The sequence below is a fragment of the Coenobita brevimanus genome, chromosome 98 (genome assembly GCF_032717465.1).
Source record: "Coenobita brevimanus isolate Jiangsu-jjx chromosome 98, ASM3271746v2, whole genome shotgun sequence".
In the NCBI taxonomy this organism is placed as follows: Eukaryota; Metazoa; Arthropoda; class Malacostraca; order Decapoda; family Coenobitidae; genus Coenobita; species Coenobita brevimanus.
This window is the reverse complement of record NC_137051.1, coordinates 543,094-567,549: the sequence shown is the minus strand read 5'-3', so window position 1 is coordinate 567,549 and position 24,456 is coordinate 543,094. Positions and strand designations below refer to the sequence as shown.

Here is a 24,456-nt window from a genome sequence, read left to right as displayed (position 1 = left end):
AAATAATAATAATAATAATAATAACAACAATAATAAAAGCTGTATGACCCAAAATTTATGACTAAACTTTTTCGTTCATACATTCCTATAAAATTTTCCTATGTACATTTTCTGCCTCCTGTATGACCTGAGTTAAAATGGACCAAAAATTAGATGAAAGTTGGGGGGAATATCACTTCAAATTTCGAATAATCCCCTCCCCCCCAAAAAAAAAGATAGATAAATTGATAGATAGACAGATAGATAGATAGACAGATAGTTAATAGACACATAAATAGATGTAAAATTCTTTAAAAATATATATGAAAGCTACAAGACTTCGTAGAGAGAGAGAGAGAGAGAGAGAGAGAGAGAGAGAATATTCCAAGTGTCCGGGTGTTACTTGAAATGAGGGTCAATGCTAAATGTCTTGCTAATTGCTTAGTGACCTCCTAACACGTGTTGTGGTTGGGGGGGGGACAGGAGGGGAGGAAGGGAGGAGAGAGGAAGGGAGGAGAGAGGAGGGAGGAGGAAGGGAAGGAAGGAGGAGGGAGGAGGAAAAGAAGGAAGGCGGTAGGGAAGAAGTGACAAAAATGTTAGGTAATGAGGAAGTGAATGAGAGAGAGAGAGAGAGAGAGAGAGAGAGAGAGAGAGAGAGAGAGAGAGAGAGAGAGAGATTTTTGAAGACGACAGGAAGAGAGAGGGAAAAATGACGAGGAAAAAAATGAGAGAAAGGAAGGTTAGGGTGTGTGGGGAGGCGGTAGTGTGTGTTGTGGGTGGGGGCGTGTGGTGAGGGTGGGGGAGGTGGTTTGTGGTCAGGGGGAGGGTCAGGGTGGGGGAAATGGTCAGTGTGGGTGGGTGTGAGTGTGAATGGGGGAGAGGGAATCTCTGTGGGTGGGGATGGGGGTGTGGGTGGGTGGGGGTTGGGGTGTGGGTGAGGGTGGGTGAGGTTAGAGGTGGGTGTGGGGGTGGGTGGGTGTGCGTGAAGGGGGTGAGTGTGGGGAGGGAGAGTGTGTAGATAAGGGCGAAGGAGAAAATAAGGGTGGGAGTGTAGGTTTGGTGGGTGGAGGGAAGGAGGGAGTGAGAATGTGTGGAAGGTCAGTGTGGGTGGGTGTGGGTGGGGTGGGTGTAGGGTCCAGATGTCTCCCTGATCCCCCCCACACCCTCATGGTAATCTGGCATGGAGAGAAGGAAGAGAGGGAGGGGGGAGGAGGGAGAGGAAGGAAGGAAGGTTGGGATTAAGGTCAGGCACGTGGTAATGGAGGAAGTATATGGTGAGGAAGGAAGAAGAGGGAGAAGGAGAGGAAGAAGGAAGATTAGGAGGGAGAAAGAGAGGAAGAAGGAAGGAGAGAGAAAGAGAGGAAGAAGGAAGATGGGGAGAAAGAGAGGAAGAAGGAAGATGGGGAGAAAGAGAGGAAGAAGGAAGAAGAGGGAGAAAGAGAGGAAGAAGGAAGATTAGGATGGGATGGATGACGATGATAATAATAATAATAATAATAATAATAATAATAATAATAATAATAAATGATACTACAACCACCACCACCAATAATAATAATAATAATAATAATAATAATAATAATAATAAAACCACAAATCCATCCCAGCATTACCCAAAACAACCCACACACACACAAAACAAAAAATCCTTCTCTCCGTGATTTGTGCGCGTCAGATCAGCCAAACCGATCCCCTTTAACCTTCGATTTACGTCTAAAATCACCTCGTTTGTCGGCGATGGAGGTCAGATCTGTTAGCCTAGGACGATTTAGGGGGTTTGGCCAACGTGTGGTGGGGTTTTAAGAGGGTTGGGAGAGAGAGAGAAAGTGTGAGAGAGAGATAAAGACGGGGGGTGAGAGGGAGAGATGGAGTGAGTGTGGTAAATGCTATGTTTCTTTCTGGATTTATGGTGCTGGGAGGGTTAAGTGGGGGTGGGTGGAGGTGGAAGAGGGGGTGGAGGAGGAGGGGAGGGACGGAGGGAAGGAAGGGGAGAGGAGGGAAGGAAGGGGAGAGGAGGGATGGAGGTGGAGGGAGAGGGGGGTTAGAGCCTTAGAGGGTGGAAGAGGAGAGGGGTGAAGGTGGAGAGAGAAAGTGGATAGAGACTGGTTCAAAGGGAGCTAAGAGGAAAGAAAACAGGGGATCAGGGAGGTTTGGAAGGAGGGTGAGGTGGAGGGAGGAGGAGGAGGAGGAGGAGGAGGAGGAGGAGGTGGAGGAAGGAGGAGGAGGAGGAGGTGGAGGGAGGAGGAGGAGGTGGAGGGAAGTGGAGTAGGTACGCAAGACACGTAATGGAAAAGAGGAGGTAGAGAAATGATGGAGGTAATGGATGTCGGGGAGGGAGGGATTGTGTAGTTTTAAATTGGAGAGAGAGAGAGATTGTACAGAGCGGTTATGGTTGTTCGAAAATCAGTTTACTCCAGTTTACGCTTTCCATGACTGTGTGTGTGTGTGTGTGTGTGTGTGTGTGTGTGTGTGTACCAATACGGCGACCGTCCCGTGGGAAGTGAGAACAGAAGTAAACAAGAGACACCATCTTGACTCTGGGATGATTCATCGTATCTTAGCTGATAACGAGAGAGAGAGAGAGAGAGAGAGAGAGAGAGAGAGAGAGAGAGAGAGAGGTGGATGTATGCATGTATATATGTACTGTAGTGTATGTATGTGTATATGTATGTGCTATATTCATGTACGTATGTGTGTATGTATGTAATGTAGGTACAGTATGTATGTATGTATGGACGACTATGTACATGTAGTGTGTGTGTGTGTGTGTGTGTGTGTGTGTGTGTGTGTGTGTGTGTGTGTGTGTGTGTGTGTGTGTGAAATATCCTCGCAAACTGATACAGAGGCAGCTGAGGTAGGGAAAGGAGAGGAGACGGGTTAATAAAGATACGTGGCCAGATAAATGGAGACGGAGTGATGAGATATGGAATGAGATACGGGAACTGAGAAAGAGATAGATAGATGGACAGATAGACAGATGGATAGATATATAGGCATATACACAGATAAAGGTAGATAGATACAGACAATAGATAGAAAGATATAGATAGATAATGCATTAGAGAGAGAGAGAGAGAGAGAGAGAGAGAGAGAGGGAAAGGAGTGGTGTCCCCCTGCCCTGTCTCTGCCTCCCTAATCACTTTTCACTCACCTGCAAATCCACAGGTAAATATGAAATTGGTCTGTGTACCCCTTCTCCCCCCTCCACCTCTCTCTCTCTCTCTCTCTCTCTCTCTCTCCTCTTTATTTATCTCCTCCCCTACCTTTTTTTCTCTCTCTCACCCCTTCACGTTCCCTCTCTCACAACTTTTCTCTCCTCTTTCTCTATTTCTCTCTTTCACCCCCTCTCTCTTCCTTTTGTTTCTCTCTCTCTTTCTTCCCCCTTTCTCTCCCTCCTCCCTCCGCCTCTCTCCCCCCCTCCCTTCCCATTTCTCCCCCCCTTTCTCCCTCCCTCCTCTCCCCCCACCCCGATTGATTATCATGCCATTAATCTCCACCACCTCCATCTACATCTGTCTTGCCTCCCCATCATCACCCCCTCCATCTTCATCCCTCCCCTCCCCTCCTCTCTCTCTCTCTCTCTCTCCATCATTTATATTTTTCCCTCTCTTCCCCTCTCTCTATATTCCCTTCCTCCCTTTCTCCTCTCTCCATCCTCCCTCTCGCCTTTATTCCTCCTTTCCTCCCTTTTTCCTCCATCAACTTCTCTCTCCCTCCCATCACCTACTTTCCTCCTCCTCCCTCCCTTCTCTCCTTCCCCTCCTCCTTACTCCCTTCTTTCCTTCCCCTCCTCCTCCCTCCGCATCATCACCCCGATTCATTCTCCCTCATCACTCCCTTCTTTCCTCTCCCTCCTTCACTTCCCTCCAACCCTCTCTCCCTTTCCTTCACTTCCCTCCAACCCTCTCTCCCTTCCTTCCTTTCTCCCTCCTTCATACCCATCATTTTCTCTATCTTTATCTTTTCCCTCAACCATCTACATATCCTCTCTCTCTCTCTCTCTCTCTCTCTCTCTCTCTCTCTCTCTCTCTCTCTCTCTCTCCCCGGCCATAGAGGTGACAAATTACCCCCACTAAGAGACCCAAGGGACGTGTGGCCGACCCTTTACCTCCATACCTCCCTCCATGTCTCCTCTTTTACCTCCATGCCTCCTTTTTTTACCTCCATTCTTCCTACTTTCCTCCCTGTTTTATCTCCATATCTTCATTAACCCTCTCCACACCACTCTCTCTCTCTCTCTCTCTCTCTCTCCCTCTCTCTCTCTCTCTCTCTCTCTCTCTCTCACATTTAGGGAGGCTGCATTTAGATTATGTGGTGCAATTTTGGTGTTTATATCGCTGAATGGATCCGCGGTGGCTCAGTGGTAGCGCGCTCGCCTAACATCCCGCATCTGCCTTGAGAGTGGGTTCGAGACCAAGGCGTAGCAGACATTTAAACTGGGTGTTGGCATTGCCCGTTCATTTGCGAGCGTATGTTTACACCGAAGATATATAAAGATTTCGAGACACACACACACACACACATGCATCAATTTCACCGCAGACAACCTTCTCCCATTCGTACCTGGCCAGCATGAGGAAGGGTAAATTCAGGCAACAACTTCCCCACGAACGAGAGGGTCCGGCCCAACAAGGGCACACGGACTGACATATTTGCTTAAGGAGTATGCGCTGAGGTATGACAAAAAAAAAAAAAAAAAAAAAAAAATGATGCGGAAAGTGGTGGGTGATTTATTTGGTGCTTCAGTGGGCGAAATGACTGAATAAAAAAAAAATGTATATATTATTCGAAAATAGGCAAGGAAAATCGTGCAGAAAAATTTCGAAAAACAAAAAAAATCACTATAAGAAGATTAGATGTCAACAAGTGGGTTGGTGGAGGGTTAGTGCCCTTCCCCGTAAAACAAATAACTCAAAGTCAAATGGCCACCCCTTGCGGGATTGTGGCGTCTGGCAATAGATAGATAGATAGATGGTTTGTAAGTGCTGCATGACGGTAAGTAGAGGAATGGAATGATTTTATAAGTAATGAAGTTCTTGTTGCTGCTTTGACAGCTTCTTGATTAGGCTAAACAGGCAAGACAGACCTGCCATGATCACATCCATCATCCCTAAGCTATCCTAGTCTAACCTAACCCAGCCTCACCTGATCTGACCTAACTTACTTAATCTTCCAGTCCTTCCTAACCCTTCATCTCTCCACTCCCTACCCTTATTTCTATCTCACCACTCCTCTCTACCCTTTATTCCCTCACCCTATTTCCTCCTTCCTTCCATTCCTTCCTAACCCTCTTTCATTCCATTCTTCCATCCCTCCACTACTTCTTCCTTCCCTCCCTCTTTCTCTCCACTCCTCCCTCCTGTTCCTCCACTCCCTCCACCTATTCCCAGACGTCCAGCCTCCTCTCCCATTGCGGCCTGCCTCACCTGTCCTTAATATCGTCACCCAGGTGCTAATGATTAACACATACTTGCTAATCGACACGCACTCACCCCCATCGCCTCATCAAAACCTCATTACCTACGCTCATATACACCCATACCCTCCCATATATACACCTAAAAATAGACCCATGTATCCTAATTCATATTTATTCTTTTGCATATAGACAAACTAACTCCCATACACTCATACCCATCACCATATCAAAACCTTATACTTACACACACACACACACACACACACACACACACACACACACACACACACACATATATATATAACATAAGGAAAATGTAATTGAAATATTAAAATTTTTTATTTATATTCTAGCGATAAACAGCATGTACATCGGCTAAAATGTCTACACCGTACAAATTTTAATTTGGAATGATATCTACATAGTAAAATATAATAACATATATATAACAGAGAAAATTTAAATAAAATATTCAAAAAATTTCTATTGATAATATTCTAGCGATAAACAGCACGTACATCAGCTAAAAATGCCAGTGCCTTAGTTTCGTCGCTGATTTCGGTGTAGAAATCTTTTGAGAGGGCTGTGTCAATGACTGAAATATAAATGAGGATTTACGGAGGTTAGGAATTAAGAAAGGTAAAGGACTGGCCTATCTTTGAAAATCAGGTAACAAAGTAGATTAGAAGCAAATCTTTGGAAATTAGGTAACTAGCTTGTAGATAACATACCAAAGCTGTCGAGACCGATGTCTATGGTGAAATGAAGTGGGCTGTTGCCACATGTACCTTGTTGAGTCGGGACCGGAGCTTGGACACTCGAACAGACATTCCACCCATGCTTCAAACTCTCTAACCATCTAGATCGCATACCAAAGTAGATTCATGACACGTAGATCGCAATATAAAGTGTAGATAGCATACCAAAGTAGTTTCATGACACGTAGATAACAAGCCAAAGTAGCACTGTACTGCACTTATATGGAATGCAGTACAGAGCGGTACACTATCATGAAGGGCAGAAATGAAGAAAGACACGAAATACCCACAAAGGAAATGTAAGTGAGGATGAAAGACGAATTGGATGAAAGTGTTGGCAATGGGAAAGATAAAAGGAAAAGAATATAAACAAAAATCAGAGTAAAAATGCAGGGAAATGGCAAATGTAAAGAAGAATGAAAGATCTGAGAATACGGAGAAGAGAGAAGAATGTCGCAACACTAAAAGCGAATGAGGAAGGAAGGAAGGCGGTTTGAAATAAAGGGATTATTTTATGGGGCGGGAGTGGGGGGATGGAGATGAAGGGAGGGCGACAGGGGTGAATATGGATCCCCCCAGCAGTGAAGCCAGGTCAGGGTCAGGGAGAATGAGATTAAGAACGAGAAGGGTCAGTTGGTCACGGTGTGCGGTTGGGCAAGGCGGTCTACTCCTGACTCATAGATAACGCGAGACACTAATCTTCCAGTCGGGATATATTTTTCCTCTAATTTTACTCGTTAGCACTTAATTCCTCATGTCTTGACCCGTGTGACCTACCTGTGAGCTCTGTTAATTCCTGTGACCTATTTTGCCCGTGTGAGTCAAATCTAGGCCTACAAGTCAGCTTTGAATCACGTCACATCCTCGCCCCGAAGAATCAGGTCATAATTTTCCTATCAGCGCTTGTGTCTGTGCATATTCTGACTCATATTTGACCTCGTTTAAATTCTGTGACCTGGCTCTGACCCTGTGGCTCATATTAAAGGTCACATCTGAGATCCAAGTGTTTGATCAAGATAAAACTCGAGCGCGGCGAATGTAAACAAACCTCGGCTCATAGATACGACTAACAACTAGAACAAGACCAGCATCACACACACACAATTTCTTCAATATGGAAATCGACGAAGCACCTATGTGTAAGTTATTTATTTTTATTTTGTATTTTCTTACTGAGCGAAACGAGGGTAGGCTGCGTAGCAAATCAGGGTGGAAGGGTGGATGGGAGAGGGTGGCATAGTGGATTATGTGGAATGGTATATAAGTGAAATTACTAATGCTAAAAATAATAAAAATAACAAGGAAAAATGTAAAATAGAGAATATATATATAGTCTAGATAACTGATGAATGGAGTGAGAGATTGGAGAAAGGGGGGGAGGATTTGTGGAAAGCTGAAGGTGTAAGTGGATAAGGGATGTGGAAGAAGGCTGTAAAATGACGCACCTTAAGAGTATGATTTATGGTACACTGATAAGACAAGGATGGTGGAGCAGGGAAAGTGGAAGGCCTTGGTGGAAGACGCGAGGTGGAGCGGGGAGCCTTGGTGGGAGAAGAGATGTACGTTTTTCACCTTAACCTGACTCGGATTTTCGTCCTTTTGTAGCTTATTTCACGTAGTTCAGTGACAGAAAAAGACGATGCTACGGTTCTCCTTTTTATACCACTTCTTCGTGATTAGCACTATTATTTTAGCGTCACTCTATTGTCGCAACTCATTCGCGATGGAGAGACGACAATTTTTCGGCCAAGTTAAAGTGAAAGGAGTAGAGAAAGTGAAAAAATAGTTGGCATCTTAATCCCTCTTCATTTATTTCTCAAGAATAGTTAAGAGTTCTTGTAAGGAGGGGAGTTCAGGACGGCTCTCTCTTTCTCCTTCAATCTGATTACTCTGACATGGACAAGGTAACAGGTCAATTAGGCTCCCAAACCCATCCATCCCCAAATCGCTCAGGCTGGGTCAGGTTAGGTTAAGTTAGGATGTTAGATTAAGTTAGTTTAAATTAAGTTGGGCTACGTTAGGTCAGATTGCTGGATTGTCAAGTCAGGTCAGATTGTTAGGAAAAGTTTAATTGGGTTAGATTAGGTTATGTTAGAGACTTTGGGGGCGAATTGACCGAAAAGTCCACGAAAATATTACTTTGATGAGGTACATGTAAAAAAGAATATTAGTGAGAGAGAGAGAGAGAGAGAGAGAGAGAGAGAGAAATATCATAGGAAAACTGACAAGGAAATTTTATGGGCAAGTTAAAAGAAAATGGAACTGCGTAACCCACAAAATAACTAAATAAATATAATAAAGAAAGAAAAAGAAAGTCTGAGTTATCTTAGAAAACTGACGTGAAGAAAAGCCGTCGTGGGCAAGCTGGTGTGACAAGAAGAACAGGAAGGATGAGGTCTGGTATTTTGAGTGGTATTAAAGTGGTATAAGGTTAATATAGACTTGTATAATTTGGTATTGTTCCACACGTTGGTGAGAAGCTGTCCCAGTCGCCTTTGGGTGTGTTGGTATATCAATAAACTGGTGTAAGGGGATATTATGGCCTGGTATAACATCTGGTATAACTGGTATATATGTTACAGACGTAGAAGCCGTCCCAGTCGTGTTTTGGTGACAAGAAGCATAATATAGGATGTTAATGAGCTGGCATTCAGTGGTATTACAGTATTGGTTTAACACCTGGTATAACTGGTATATCCTTGTCTTATTCCAGACGTGGGGGAGAAGCCGTCCCAGTCGTGTTCTGGTGAGAGTGACGACGACAAGAACAAGAAGAAGCGACAGAGGCGACAACGAACACACTTCACCTCACAACAACTGCAGGAGCTGGAAGCGACCTTTGCCCGGAACAGGTGTGTGTGTGTGTGTGTGTGTGTGTGTGTGTGTGTGTGTGTGTGTGTGTGTTACAACAACTGCAGGAGCTGGAAGCGACCTTCGCCCGGAACAGGTGTGTGTGTGTGTGTGTGTACAACAACTGCAGGAGCTGGAGGCGACCTTCGCCCGGAACAGGTGTGTGTGTGTGTGTGTGTGTGTGTGTGTGTGTGTGTGTGTGTGTGTGTGTGTGTGTGTGTGTGTGTGTGTGTGTGTGTGTGTGTGTGTGTGTGTGTGTGTGTGTGTGTACAACAACTGCAGGAGCTGGAGGCGACCTTCGCCCGGAACAGGTGTGTGTGTGTGTGTGTACAATAACTGCAGGAGCTGGAAGCGACCTTTGCCCGGAACAGGTGTGTGTGTGTGTGTGTGTGTGTGTGTGTGTGTGTGTGTGTGTGTGTGTGTGTGTGTGTGTGTGTGTGTACAACAACTGCAGGAGCTGGAAGCGACCTTTGCCCGGAACAGGTGTGTGTGTGCGTGTGTGTGTGTGTGTGTGTGTGTGTGTGTGTGTGTGTGTGTGTACAACAACTGCAGGAGCTGGAAGCGACCTTTGCCCGGAACAGGTGTGTGTGTGTGTGTGTGTGTGTGTGTGTGTGTGTGTGTGTGTGTGTGTGTGTGTGTGTGTGTGTGTGTGCAGGTGCCGTATCTAATCTGTTATCTCACCCTTCCTTCTACAGGTACCCAGACCTCAGCGCCAGGGAGGAGATTGCCCTTTGGCTTAACCTGAAGGAGGCTCAAGTCAGGGTGAGTAATAATAATAATAATAATAATAATAATAATCACGGTGGTAATGACGATGGTGGTGGTGGTGACTGTGGTGATGATGGTGGTGGTGATGCTGGTAATGCGATGGTGATGATGATGATGATGATGATGATGATGATGATGATGATGATGATGAATAGTTAATCTGTGGTGAGTTTTTTTTCTTTCTTTCTTTCTGTGATTTTGTAATATTGTTTCCTGTGTCTATCTGTTGATCTATCTATCGATGTTTTACACCATTCATCTCTATCTGTCAAGCTCATCATCCATTCACCTCTTCATCCAATTCTCTCTCCATCAGCTTCATTTACGCATCTCTGTCTATCTCTATCTATCTATCTGTCAGTCAATCTATCTATTCATTTTCCAATCATCCATTAATCCCCCTTCATCCAATTATCCGTTTATTCATCCATTAGTTTAAATCCGCCTCTTTATTTATTCATTTACTCTTAATAAATGAGAGAGAGAGAGAGGGGGGGGGGACTGCGAGCCGGAGGGGGCGGGAGAGGTGGCGGATGAAGAGGAAAGATGAGGTGTGTGGGCGGGGGAGGGGAAGGGAGAGGAGAGAGGGGAGGGGAGGAAAGAGAAGGGAGGGAAGGTGCAGGAGGAGGATGGGAGAGAAAGGGAATGTGAGGAAAGGAAGAGGAGTAAGGAAAGGAAGGAATGGAGGTGAAGAGAAATGAAAGAGAGAGAGAGAGTGAAGGAAGAGGGTAGAGGTGAGGGAAGGGAAAGACCTTAAATGAGAGTAGGAGAGAAGACAGAAGGGAAGAGGGAAGGAAAGACATGAAGGGGAGGGCAAAAAAATAAGAAAAGGGGAGAGAAGGGGATTATTGGAAGTGAGGGGAGACGAAGGATGGGGAGAGAAGAGAAAGAGAGAGAGAGAGAGAGGGGTGATGGGTGAGGTGAGGGGAGAGAGAGTGTGACAAGTGTGAGGGTGAAGTAAGAGTGATGGGCACATTCCGTCACCATGATTGTGGATTAAGAGCTCATCCGTCCTGTGTCTGCCGCAACACACACACACACACACACACACACACACACAACGTTAATCATATACCTCACCCCCTGCACACCCATTTACTGCTACATTTCTTAGTAATTTCATGGCCTTATTGTCTTTCGATCAGATTAGGTCACACACACACACACACACACACACACACACACACACACACACACACACACACACACACACACACACACACACACACTGTCCAAAACTACTGATTTACCAGTTTTCCTTCCATCCTTTTCCCAGAACCCCTGCGTCTCCACCCTTCCCTTCCCGTCTCTTCCCTTTCATCATTTTCCTTTCAGCTAAGCAGGTGTTTGGGGAGCCATGATTGCGCTCTGCTTCTCACGTTTCTGGACATAAACATCCTTTTCTTTCCCTACAGTCTTTCACTAAACTTCCATCTACGTGCTTCACTTCCCTCCGCCTTTCCCCACCCTTCTCTAAGCGCATTCTCTCTCTCTTCTCCAGATCTGGTTCAAGAATAGGCGTGCCAAATGGCGGAAGCGGGAAAGGCACGCCATGACGGCTGGGATGCCTGGTGACCTGAAGGGCGGATGGGGCGCACAGCTGAACGGCCTGGCTTGGGCTGATGACGGTCTGTATTCCGGCTACTCGTACAACAATTGGGCTAAGGTCACGCCGCCTCCCTTGGGGGCAAAAAGCTTCACTTGGGGCTTCAATGGCGTCAACATGAATCCCTTGATGAGCCAACAGCCGGCAGCCATGTCACCCATCAACTGCTTCCAGACGCCAACACAGGGGATGAGTAGTTCAGCCAATCTAATGCCAACTACCATGGGCTCTTCCGCAACGCCCTGTCCCTACCCCGCGCCTACCCCGCCCTATGTCTACCGTGATCAGACCTCCTCCATGTCCTCCTCCATCGCCTCCCTCCGCCTCAAGGCCAAGTCCCACTCGCCGGCCTTCTCGTCCTACTCGAGCGGGGACACGCGGTCACCCCCGGCACCAGATAACAACGCCTTCTTCACCGCCGCCGCAGCCACACCATCAGACAAGTTCTCCTGCATGAACACCGTCATCGCGTAACAACATCATCGTCAGTCCCCCTCCCTCGCAATTACACCTTTCAGTCCCACATCTCGCTCTAGCGGTTCCCATTTAAGCTTAACTGTAGTTGGTTTGTTTTCATCTGACTGAACTGGGCCACTCCCACAGTGGTTGCGTGAAATTCGATGAACGTTAACTCTGAGGCAGGAATGAGTCTCGCTTGTCACTAATCAAACTGATCTTCCAAAATGGCGACACATGGTCACTAACTGAGCTGCATGGGGTCAGGGGCCTCCTGTCAGGTTAGAACAAACACACTATAATCGTGATGATGATGATGATGATGATGAGTCGTTGTCCAGGCCTCACAAATTCACAATCTTCCATGGTATCTCTTCATTCAGTCCTGTTTAAGCTTAACTAGTCGTGATGATGGTGGTGGCTGTGGTGGTGGTGGTGAAAACGATGGGTCGAGTCCAGGCATCATAAGTGCACAAACTTCCATTCAGCCCCCATCTAAGCTTAGCTAGTCGCGGTGGTGATGACGACGATGCTGGTGAAGGAGTCATGTGCTGTGTCCAAGCCTCACAAGCCTCCAGGGTCTATTTCTCCATTCACTCTCAATTTCACTTCCCAGCTAGAGTCCCAGGTTCATCACTGCTACATTTTAACCTATATTATCTGTGAAGGCGATGGGCATGTTGACTATAACCCAACGAGGCGACTGCACTGACGTGGTGTTAAGGTTGGAAGGCCAAAGTCAGTTACAATCTTTTCAGTATCTTTGTAAAACGTTATTTTAGCTAAACTACAGACATTCAACTTGTATATTTGTCTCGCAGAAGTCTTGCCAGTGTAAATATAACACTAGCGTTACTTGTGGCAACACTTCTTAAAGGATGGTGTGACAGATTTTCCTTACCACATATTTTTACCTCAGCACAAAGCAGCCACAACAGAAAAAAGTGAAAAGTAAAAATAATTTCGTTCTGCATGGTAAGTTTGTCAAGGTAAACATTCTAAACATACACCCCAAACCACAAATATTTCAAAATGTCAGCATCTTAAAAATCTCCTCACCAAACGTCCCAATATTTCTTCTTGCTACACTCTGACTCGGTTGATGCCACATCTTCCACGATCTACCATTTTCCGTTGTTCATTCTGTACATACGGTGCAGGAGAATGTTAATACCATGGCCAGATATTACTAAGAACACTCATGCTTAACTAGGATGCAGTTCATAGCCTTACTAAGAACTTGGATGAGTCAAGATTTCAAGTTTTTCAAAATGATCAAGATTCTCACATTTCAGATTAAAATAAAAGTATGTTATGTACAAATCCTATCCTCTCAAATCTAATACAGTAACTAAATTATGTATCAATGAATATAATGAACAGCAACTTAGTTTGGATGTCTGCATGAAGCTGAGGATGATGTACGAAGAAACGATTACCGTATTTTTCTTCATAATATCAAGTGCTGGTGTGAATGATGCGAACTCCGTATACCTTGTTGTACGATATTTTACTTGGTACAATTATTATTTATTGTAATTTGTATTTAATTTTCAACTAACTATACCCACTCACCTATTTCATCATTGTTTCATCGAGACTTATTCAGCTATGAATGGTACAAGACTTACTTATTCAGAATGTGGCCAGTTCAAGGTTCAGTACAGCAACTTCCACATACGACAGGTTGCCATGATTAAAGTTACTGCCCCTGCCTCGTTGACAGTTTTGGAGTGTAGCACTATTTATGTCTACAGGTGTATATTATCAAGGGGACGGTGAAATTCGGTTGAGTACAGTAATTTCTTAATACGATAATCTTAACATACAAGTACAATTATCAGCAAGCGATGTTTTGTACCAAAGTGTTTTATTATTTCTGACAAGGAAGATACATTGAAGCAAAATCCAAAAACTTCTGTATATGATAATTTCTTACAATAAAGCTACATTTCTAGTACGATATTAAGCAAAAACACGATATTTTAATCCAGAATCCACCATAACTCCTGGAATTTACGCTCTCACTAAACCGTAAGACCAAACAAGTACGATTATTAGGAGAAACAGTCGATATAGTACTCATCCTACCCGTGTCTACAGTAACTCCCTGTAACGTACAATAATTCTAATCAAAAGTGTACGTAGCCAAGAGCACAGTACGATATCATCCCAGTACACACCCGCCACCTCTCCCTCTCTCTCTTCCCGATCATTCCTATCCCCTTGTCATTTTCCAATTTACTAATCGTGATATATCCACGCCATCACGAACGCTCTTGAAACTTATTTGATTCCATTTATTACGCCAGCGCCACGGGGAATTATTCGAAATTATTTTGGGCGGGTTGGGAGTCTGGCTATTAATCTCGTCGACTGGAAAGCAAACTTGGAATGAACAGGTGGTTGGTTTTTGTTTGCTTTTCGTAATTTCGGTTTGATTCCGAATTTGTGAGATATCGCTGTGCCCATTTGTTAGTATATATATATATATTTTTTTTTGCTTCTCTCCCTCCCTCCCTCTCTCCCTCTCTCTCTCTCTGGCTGTAAATTTCAGGAACTGGGAAGCCAACTGGAGGAAACAGTAACGATTTTCTGATTTTTTTTATTTTTAGTTTGAATTTCGTATGTGAAAGTTATTGTTACTGGCCGTTTATGATTATTAATTAGTGTATCTCTCTCTTATATTTCCCCTACATTTATACTGCGTCGACCTGAGACCAAAGTTCGAGCTGAGGAAGGTTATTTTTCTCTATAATTTTCGCTAAGGTTTAAAGATTTAAGAGTCAAAATTGTAGCTGGTATGACGGTAAATTATTATTATTATTATTATTATTATTATTATTATTATTATTATTATTATTAATTTTGCGGACTTGAAGCAGCTTAGAAATGAATAAACTTTTTGTTATTAATATACTATGAATTATTATTATTATTAGAATCACTACTACTTTTGCTAGATTGTTTCGACATCTGTACGTGAATAATTAAGGCAGGTACGAATGTTTGTGATTCATATTGCATCCTTATCTTTTCGTTCGCGTCTGCCATTATTACACGCTCACTAAATAATCACCTCCATTCATTGCGAGCGAAAATAAACGAAATGGGCCTCCTCAAAATCCATACCATATAATTTGACAAACCCATAAAGAGAGATTAGCTTCATGACCATTAATGAACATGGCTTTAGTTTGTTATTAATAAACAAAAAGGGGGTATTTATTCCGGCTGTTAATTGAGAGGGGTTTTGTGTAATTAACTTTATAAACAAGTGGTATTAGTTACTTATGCATGATTGGTCGTTTGGGGGCTAAAGGTGAATGTTGATGATGATGATGATGATGATGAGGTGAATATAGTTGATGATGATGAGGATGGTAACAGGTGAATACTGTTGATGATGATGATGATGATGGTTGCCTACCCTAGCGTATCACAGTAAAGCCTAGCAAAGTATAGCATGACCAAGCCTAGTTCTTGTAGTGTAGCCTGGTACAGTTTAGTTTATCCTAGTTGAACCTATTCTAACCTGCCTCAACCTATCTGATCCTAACCTAGCCTTACAACCTAATTTTCTATCCCAGTCCCACCCTACCTGATCCTAACTTAGCCTAACACAGCACTTTTATCCCAATCCAAGTCATGTTATTCAAGTTCCTACCCGACCCTACGCTAACTTTAACTCAACTAACCTAACTTTTACCTAACCTAATCTAACCCAACCCAGTCCAACCCAACTCCCCTCCACCCTACCTAACCCACCCCATTCTCAACCTAACCCAACCCAACTCCACCCTGACCCAGCCTACCTCCCCAATCTCTGGCTCAGTTTAGGAAAGAATTACGCCAGAATACAATTTGGTTAGGTTAGAGGTCCAATCATCACAACAGTCACCTTTCAGCCTGCAAGCTATGATGAATTTGTGTGTGTGTGTGTGTGTGTGTGTGTGTGTGTGTGTGTACATAGTCACACCAAACCTTTTTCCAAGATAATAGTAGTAAACCTTTGCAAGAAAAGTGATAAAAAACAAAGCATTCTTAATTGTGTGTGTGTGTGTGTGTGTGTGTGTGTGTGTGTACCCTGAATGTGTGTGCTTTGAATGAATATGCGTGTGTGTGTGTGTGTGTGTGTGTGTACCGTGGATGTGCGCGCGCGTGTGTGTGTCCTCTGACCGTGTGCGTGAGTGCGAATATAACGTACACACGCCGGATGTGACCCTTGTACATTCCAATATTATAAAAAAGTTAAAAAAAAAAAAAGATAATTACCATGTACATATAGCCTCACCTCAGTGTATAGCGCCAGAAGGATGGGGGGGTGTCGGTGTGGGGTTAGGAGGCTCTCTCTCTCTCATATAATTTGAATGCACTGCTCTTGTATTTTTATTATTATTTTTAAGACTTCCTTCTTAGCTAGTATATATTTTGCCTATTACATATTCTTTCATCTACCTGTCAAGTCTATTTATCTATCTAGTCTATTTATCTATCTGTTTATATCTTTCTACCAGTATCTGTATCTCATTATCCACGTCGGTCCATCTATCTATCAGTCTTTCTAGCCATCCATCTATCTATCTGTCTATCTATCTATCAACTGAGCCTTCTAAGCCCGCCAGGACGCATCCCTTAGGCCCCTTCCCCATAAATGTATTCCTCTATTAATAATAAAATACAAAATACACCTATACCCAAGGGTTTCATTTCTTCCATTCCCTTCTCTTCAGTATACTAAGGAAATATGCTGCCTGGGAGTATACCAAGGGGGTGTATATTCTTGGGGTTAGCACATGAGAGGGGAGGTATAAGTTGGGGGGAGGGCAGCGAAATCACAGGGAGACATGGAGGCGATTTGTTTGTGGCCACCCCTTACAGGATAAGGCTTCTGACTAGATAGATAGGCAGATAGATGGATAGATAGATAGGCAGATAGATAGTATGATAGGCCTATAGTTGTGTTCGTATGTAAAGTATTTTTCGCTAACAGTAATTTTCGTTTCAATATATTTCGTCCTTATTTCCATTTCGAGCTGTTTTGTGGATCATAATGTATCGTTCAGTCGCTTTAATTCCTCACTAATTAATTTAGATTCAATTTTATGACTTACGTTTTAATTCAATATGTTTAACGAGCGATGTTTTACGAATCAGCTCAATATAGTTCGTTCGCTTTTAATTTCGTACTGATCAACGTCACTCCAATATATTTCGTTCGTGTTATTTTATTTCGCCCGTTTTTATCGTTTCATTTCGTACAGATCAACATTTTTTTTAATTTACGTATCACTCCAATATATTTCGTTCCTGTTATTTTAAAAGATCACTCCATTACGTTTCGCTCGGCTCACTCCATTTCATTCCAGCGTTATTCCATCGGTCGTTCCATTATGCTTCGTCCAGATCACTTCAATACGTCCGGTTTTAAGTGATATTTTGTAGCTGAGTCCCATGTATTTCGCTCAGGCGCCATAGATCTCGACAAATTGCACGGCTAAAAGTGAAACATTTTGGAAAGCTGTACAGATGAACGACTAAATGAATGGATTACCAGGCGCCGATAAAAACCTAAAGTCTTTAAAAAATATCAAAAACCTGGACTTCAGTAGTAGTAGTAGTAGTAGTGGTGGTAGTAGTAGCAGTAGTAGTAGTAGTAGTGGTGGTGGTGGTGGCTGGTGGTAGTAGCAGTAGTGGTAGATTGATAAAGAAAAAGGTTAAATGTGAGATCAACTTAGATTAATGTGAATAATTATGATAAGAATTCGAAGTAGGATTGTATGATGTCAGCTAGCGCGCGCACACACACAGACACACACACACACACACACACACGAAGTACACGCAACCTGTCTCAAAAGTCTCCACACATACCCCAAACTCTCTCTCTCTCTCTCCATTAAAATCATATAACACAAAACAGGTGCTCCCGACATGACAGGTGTGATCCCTTGAAACACCGTAATTCCTGCGCTAAGGCGAAGGCATGAGCAACACACCTGATAACGAGCGATAAACAGGTGATTACGGACGCTGATAAGACGGAACGGGAGCAGGAGGAGAGGGGCAACGAGGAAGAGAAGGTAGTGTAGGAGGAAGTGGAGGAGGAGGACAGGTGGGAAAAAGGAGAGGTAGGAGTGAGATGATGATGATGATGATGATGATGAGGAGGAGGAGGAGGAGGAAGTCAAGGAAGAGGAGGAGGAGGAAATGGAAGAGGAGAGGAAGGTGCAAGGAAGAGGAGTAGCATGGAACTCGAGAAGGGTAGGGACATGATGATGATGATGATGATGATGATGAAGAGGAGGAGGAGATGAAGACACGAAGAGGAACAGGAGGAAGGAAAAGAAAAGGTGGAGAGGGAGAGGAGGATGAGTAAGAGGGAACTAGAAAGGGGAAGGGAAGGGAGGAGACGATGATGATGATGATGATGATGATGATGATGATGATGATGATGATGGCACCCTACCCATACATAAAATCAAGTCATGCCTCCGTGCCCAATCCCTCATTCTACCCCACCACTAATCTAACTCTAATCTTTAACTGTTAACATTTTATCAGTCACCTTCTATTTAATTACAGGTGTTAGTGTGATCTCATTAAGGTAATCCAGGTGTATTTAGCTAATTACTTTATCTTATCTTTTAGTTAGAGTTCAGAGAAAAGCGATTTAGTAAGTGGGTTTGTATAATAATTGTGTGTGTGTGTGTGTGTGTGTGAGAGAGAGAGAGAGAGAGAGAGAGACTTAACTATCCTTCTACAGTGTTATCTCTCCTTAACTGCTACCTGTTGCCTTATCTACAGCCCCACTGATAACACACACACACACACACACACACACACACACACACACACGGTATTTCCAGGCTGCGTGATAGTGTGTGTGTGTGTGTGTGTGTGTGTGTGTGTGTGTGTGTGTCGGAATGATATTATGTAAGTGGCCTAGTTCGACTGACTGGAATGTGCAGTGCGTGTATACATGCTGTGAACGTTTTTACCAACCAAACAGCAGTAATAATAATAATAATAATAATAATAATAATAATAATAATAAATAATAATAATAATAATAATAATAATAGTCCTGCCTACCCAAACCTAAGTACATCTAACGAACACAAACATTAACTAACAATTCCTAATCTAACCTAACCCAACCTAATCTATATAAACCTACCCTAACTTAGCTGTAAATGTACGCATGTATGTCGCACGTGAGGATGTGTGAGGGGAGAGGGGAGAGGAGGGGAAGAGGGGAGAGGTGGAGAGACGAAGAGCGGTGAGGTGGAGAGAGCAAGAGGGGAGAGGAAGGAAAGAGGAAGAAGGGAGAGGAAAGAAAAGTGAAAGAGAAGCGAGGGGGGAAAGAGGAAGGGAAAAGGAAAGAATAGAGAGGGGAGGGGAGTTTGGAGAAGGGGGGTGAGAAGGAGAAAGTGAAAGTGGGGGTGGAGTGAGCAGGTAGGGGGTGAAAGAGGGGTGGAAGTTAGAAAGAGGGGAGCTGGAGAGAGAGAGGAGGAGCAGGGGATGACAAGGAGGGGAAGAGTGGTGGTGGTGGCAAAGAAGGAGGGGGAGATGGTAGTGGAGGGGGAGGGGGAGCTGGTGTGAGAGGGAAGGAGGAAGGAAGGGTGACAAGGTGACAAGGAATGAAGGGACGGTCATGTGTGGGAGGGAAGGGGTTGACATGGAAGGGGGAAGGGGTGACAAGGAATGGGGAGGGGGTGACAGGGAAGGGGGAGGGGGTGACAGGGAAGAAGGAGGGGGAAGGGGAGGGGGGTGACGGAAGGGGGGAGAGGCAGCGGAGTGGCTTAAGGGGCTGTACAGATTAAGACACGCTGAGCCGCTGACCAAGACTATGATGATGAATGGACGGGTAGGAGTGTCTGTCTGTCTGTCTGTCTGTCCCTTTCATTACATCTACACTACAGCGTCACTCCTGGCTACCCCACCTCATTTCTTAGGAGTATATTCCATTTTAATTAACTATTTTCCATCATCATAATCCTCCTCCTCCTCATCATCATCATCATCACTATCACCACCACTGTCATCATCATCATCATCAGCACTATTGTAAATCATCATCATCATCATCACCAACTAATACATGGAGTGGGTACGATAAAGAAAAAATAAATAAATAAATTGTTTGAAGAGGGTACCAAGAAAATTATTAAAAACCGGAAGTTACCTGAGTTTCAATTACCTTTATCATTCTACCTCCCTTATCACCTTTCTATTAATTCTAAGTACATTTCTCTCTCATTCTATCTCTAAACCATTCTAACTAGGCGTTGATTATCGTCTTTCTCGTAGCTAAGCGACAGCATAAGACAAGGATAGTGCTCTTCATCCTTCTCATAGCACTTCTTCGTGACTAGCAATTCTATGATTTTCTTCTTAATGTGATGTTATTTTTCGTGCTGTGATATATTTAAGTTTTTTATTTGTTTTCTCTCTCTCTTTTCTCTCTCTCTCTCTCTCTCTCTCTCTCTCTCTCTCTCTCCCGTGGTGGGTGTGAGAGGGAAGAGATGAGAAAGGAAAAAGGAAGGAAAGAATGGCCATGGAAAATTGGAGAGAGAGAGAGAGAGAGAGAGAGAGAGAGAGAGAGAGAGAGAGAGAGTAAGACAAGATGGTGTGTGTGTGTGTGTGTGTGTGTGTGAGAGAGAGAGAGAGAGAGAGACAGAGAGGGGGGGGGGCAAGAGTAAGCTAAGGACTGGGGAGGGAGACAATACAATAGCGCTAACCATCCTGCCGCTAAGGCCGCTACAGCCCCAGTCACTCTCAATATTAACACTATGCTAATCAACACCCCCCCCCTCACCACCTCTCTCTCTCTCTCTCTCTCTCTCTCACACACACACACACACACACACATACACACACACACACACTCCACCATCTTCTCTCTCTCTCTCTCTCTCTCATTATCACTATGTTAATCAACGCCATCATCCCACACAAACACATCCACCATCTTGTCTTCCCTCCATCCCTCCCTCCCTCCCTCCACCTTTCCTCCTCCCTCCACCCTTCCTCCTCCATCCCTCCCTCCTCTCTCCTCCCTCCACCCTTCTCTCCCTCCTCCTACCTTCATTCCCTCCACCCTTTCTTCTCCCTCCCTCCATCTCTCTTAGAACCTTCAACAACAAATACGCAATTAGCGATATGTTTTGTGCTCTAGGGATGGCGCAGTCTGCTGGTGTGGGCGTGGGTGTGGCAGCGGAAAATGAGTAAAAGATTCGGGTTAGACACGAGAAATGGCCAGGGGAAACACACACACACACACACACACACACACACGTACATGAGTGAGTGTGTGTGTGTGTGTGTGTGTGTGTGTGTGTGTGTGTGTGTGTGTGTGTGTGTGTGTGTGTGTGTGTGCGTGTGTGCGTGTGCGTGTGTGTACATTAGCCGGGTTTATGGAGAAGGATCCCAAGGCATCACATAAACCTCAAGTTATAATGTATTCACAGGGGGCGCGTCTCCCCCCCCCTCTCTCTCTCTCTCTTTACTTTCATTCCTACCTCATTGTTTTTCTCGTACCTCCCTTTTACCTCTCTCTCTCTCTCTCTCTCTCTCTCTCTCTCTCTCTCTCTCTCTCTCTTTCTCTCTCTCTCTCTACTTCCCTCCATAACACTGCTTTAACAAACAAACCATCTTAAACGATAAAAAATTGCCTCCGTATAAAAAATAATAATAATAATAATAATAATAATAATAATAATAATAATAAAAAATTCGAGTATCTTTTCTAACTCAAGGACAGGGAACGTGATGGCTAAGAAAATGCTAGGAATGTAAACTTAGAAAGAGAGAGAGAGAGAGAGAGAGAGAGAGAGAGAAGAGAAGAGATAACAAGCAGCAGCTCAGAGATGGAGTGAGAGGATGAGGTACAACAGAGAAATGAGATTCGAAGATTTGCTGGGACTGGATGGAACAGGTTAATGGCTAATAGGTCAGAGTGGAGAAATGCTAGAGGGGCCTTCATCCTGCAGTGGCCTGATGATGATGATGACGATATTTCTTCTGCTTTCCGTTCTTCCTTCCTCCCTTTCCACCTCTCTTGCCTCGTCGTCATTCTCTTCTCATTCCTCACCCCTCCCTTTCATTTCTCTCTCCTCTCCTCCCTCCTTTATCCTCTCCCTCTTTCTCCCTCCCTCCTCCATCTCTTCCTCTCCCTGCCTCCAACTCTTCCTCTCTCTTTCTCCTCTCTCCCTCCCTCCTCCATCTCTTCCTCTTCCTCCCTCTATCTTCTCATTCTCTCTCCTTCTCCTTCCCTCCTCTCTCCTTTATTACCTCCTTCCCTCCTCACTCCTTTATCACCCTCTCCCTCACTCCCTTATCTCCCTCCCTCCCTGCCACGCCCCCTTCACACTATCAATCAGGGAGAATATGTGTTACCAGCTGATGTAGGAGGATTTAACTCCCCCCCTCTCTCTCTCCCCCCCTCCTCTCTCTCTCTCTCTCTCTCTCTCTCTCTCTCTCTCTCTCTCTCTCTCTCTCTAATATAGATAATTACACTACAGTTTTCATCACAATTATCTTTCTTTTCTACCTCTAACACCGATAGCAGAAGATAGTTATAAAAATAGATAGACAGAAAGAATAGATAGATAGACAGAGAGATATAAAGAGAGAGAGTCAGATAGATAAATGTTAGATATACAATGTTAGGAAGAAGGAACTGATAGATATAACAGAGATAGATGAGAGGTGGAAAGAGAAAGACAGGCAGACACACAGAAACAAATAGACAGAAATAGACAGATAGACAGATTGATAGATGCAGAATTATGGATAGACAGACAGACAGACAGATAGATAGATAGTTAGATTAGACAGATAGTGGAGGAGGGACTATTTTAACAGGGCCTAAGTGACTCTCTTCACCCCATCCCTATAAAACTTCTCTTCCCTCTCTCCCCAATCTTATTTTTCTCTCCTCTCCCCAAACTCATCCTTCTTTTCCATCCCTCTCCCTCCCTCCCTCCTCCCTTCCCTACCCCGTTCTCTCCATTCCCTCCCTTGTACTTCCTTCCCTCTCCTTTTCTCTCGCTTCCCTTCATCCCTATTTTCTCCTTTCTCCTTAGCTCCCCTTCCCCCTTCCCCACCCTCACCCCTCTCCCTAACTCCCCTTTCCCCCTCCCCTCTCTCCCCTTCCACTCCCTTTTTCTTTAACAGTCCCTCCCCTCTCTCCCTGGCTTTCATCCCCTCCTTTCCCTTCCTCCCCCTCCCCTCCCCTCCCCTTCATTTAACTTAGGGCTGAACTTCCCCACTTGGGTCGCGTTGGCATAAGAGGCTGACCGTATGGGGAGGGGAGGGGAGGGGAGGGGAGGAAGAGGAAAAAAAGAAGAGGGCAACGAAAGGAGGAGGAGGAGGAGAGAGAAGAGGAAAATGAAAGGAGGTAAAAGAGAGGGAGTCAGGAATGGGGGAGAGAGGGGGAGAGAGGAAAGAATGATGATGATGATGATGATGATGATGAAAGAGGGGGAGGGTAAATTGATGAGGGAAAAGGAGTAAGAAGAGATGAAGTAGGGGACATATAGAAAAATGAGAGAAAGAGGAGAGGAGAGGAGAGGAGAGGAGAAAGTAGAGGAGAGGAAATGCAGAGAAATAAACGAATAGGGAAGGAAGATAAGAAGAGGGGAGACGAGAGAGAGGAGGGGAGGGGAAGATGGATGGGCAGGGAGAATGGATAATGGAAGAGAGAGAGAGAGAGAGAGAGAGAGAGAGAGAGAGAGAGAGAGAGAGAGAGAAAGAGAGAGAGAGAGAGAGAGGTAAATTTAAATACGATCAGAGGTTAATATTAACAAACCTGATATATATTTGTAAACATATGGATGGACAGATATATCGACAGACAGGAAAACGAATGAGAATAGATAGACAGATAGATAGACAGACAGATAGATACAATATTCGGTTACAGAGTTAGTACTTTTATAAAAACCTTTTTGAAAATAAATGGCACTAACTTTTTTCAGGTACTGTAATAATTCTCTCTCTCTCTCTCTCTCTCTCTCTTTTTCTCCCTCTCTCTCTCTCTCTCTCTTCCCTGCTGGCTGGCCGTGTATTCAATGTAAGTGTTCAATCCATCAGTGTAAGGGTCTCAGGCCTCTCACCCTTCCTTCCTTCCTTCCTCTTGCTTTATGTCCTCCTCCCTCCTTCACTCCATCACCATCCCTCTCTCTCTCTCTCCCCTCCTTCCCTCCCTCATCATCCCTCTCTCTCCTCCCTCCCTCTCCCCTCCACTCATACATCTCACACGGGCCAACTTTACCCCTTCTCCCTCTAACTTTACCTACCCTAATCTAACTTACCTTCCTCTGCCCTAATCTAACCTACCTTACCCACAACAACCTCACCAGTCCCACCTAACCTAACCAGACAATCTTTTTTTATCCTAAGAAACGTATTGCACAGACAGATATATATATATAGATAGATAGATAGATAGATAGACAGGTAGGTAGATAGATATATGTCGTGGTTGGGTAGCAAACTAATTTAAAAGGGAAATAATATAATGCTGATATAGTAAGAATAAAATTACATCATCATAATCATCATCATCATCATTATCACTATCATCACCATCATCATTATCACTATCATCATCA

At 44.2% G+C, this 24,456-nt stretch overlaps 1 protein-coding gene across 1 annotated transcript in view; it reads left to right on the top strand.

The window, feature by feature from the left end:
• LOC145414108 (pituitary homeobox x-like) overlaps positions 1–11,854 on the top strand; it is a 36,910-nt gene extending 25,056 nt beyond the window's left edge. The window contains exons 2-4 of the mRNA XM_080283667.1: positions 8,870–9,008; positions 9,702–9,768; positions 11,276–11,854. Coding sequence (XP_080139793.1) covers positions 8,870–9,008; positions 9,702–9,768; positions 11,276–11,854 — 785 coding nt within the window. The remainder of the gene's footprint in view (positions 1–8,869; positions 9,009–9,701; positions 9,769–11,275) is intronic.
• Positions 11,855–24,456: the final 12,602 nt, after the last annotated feature.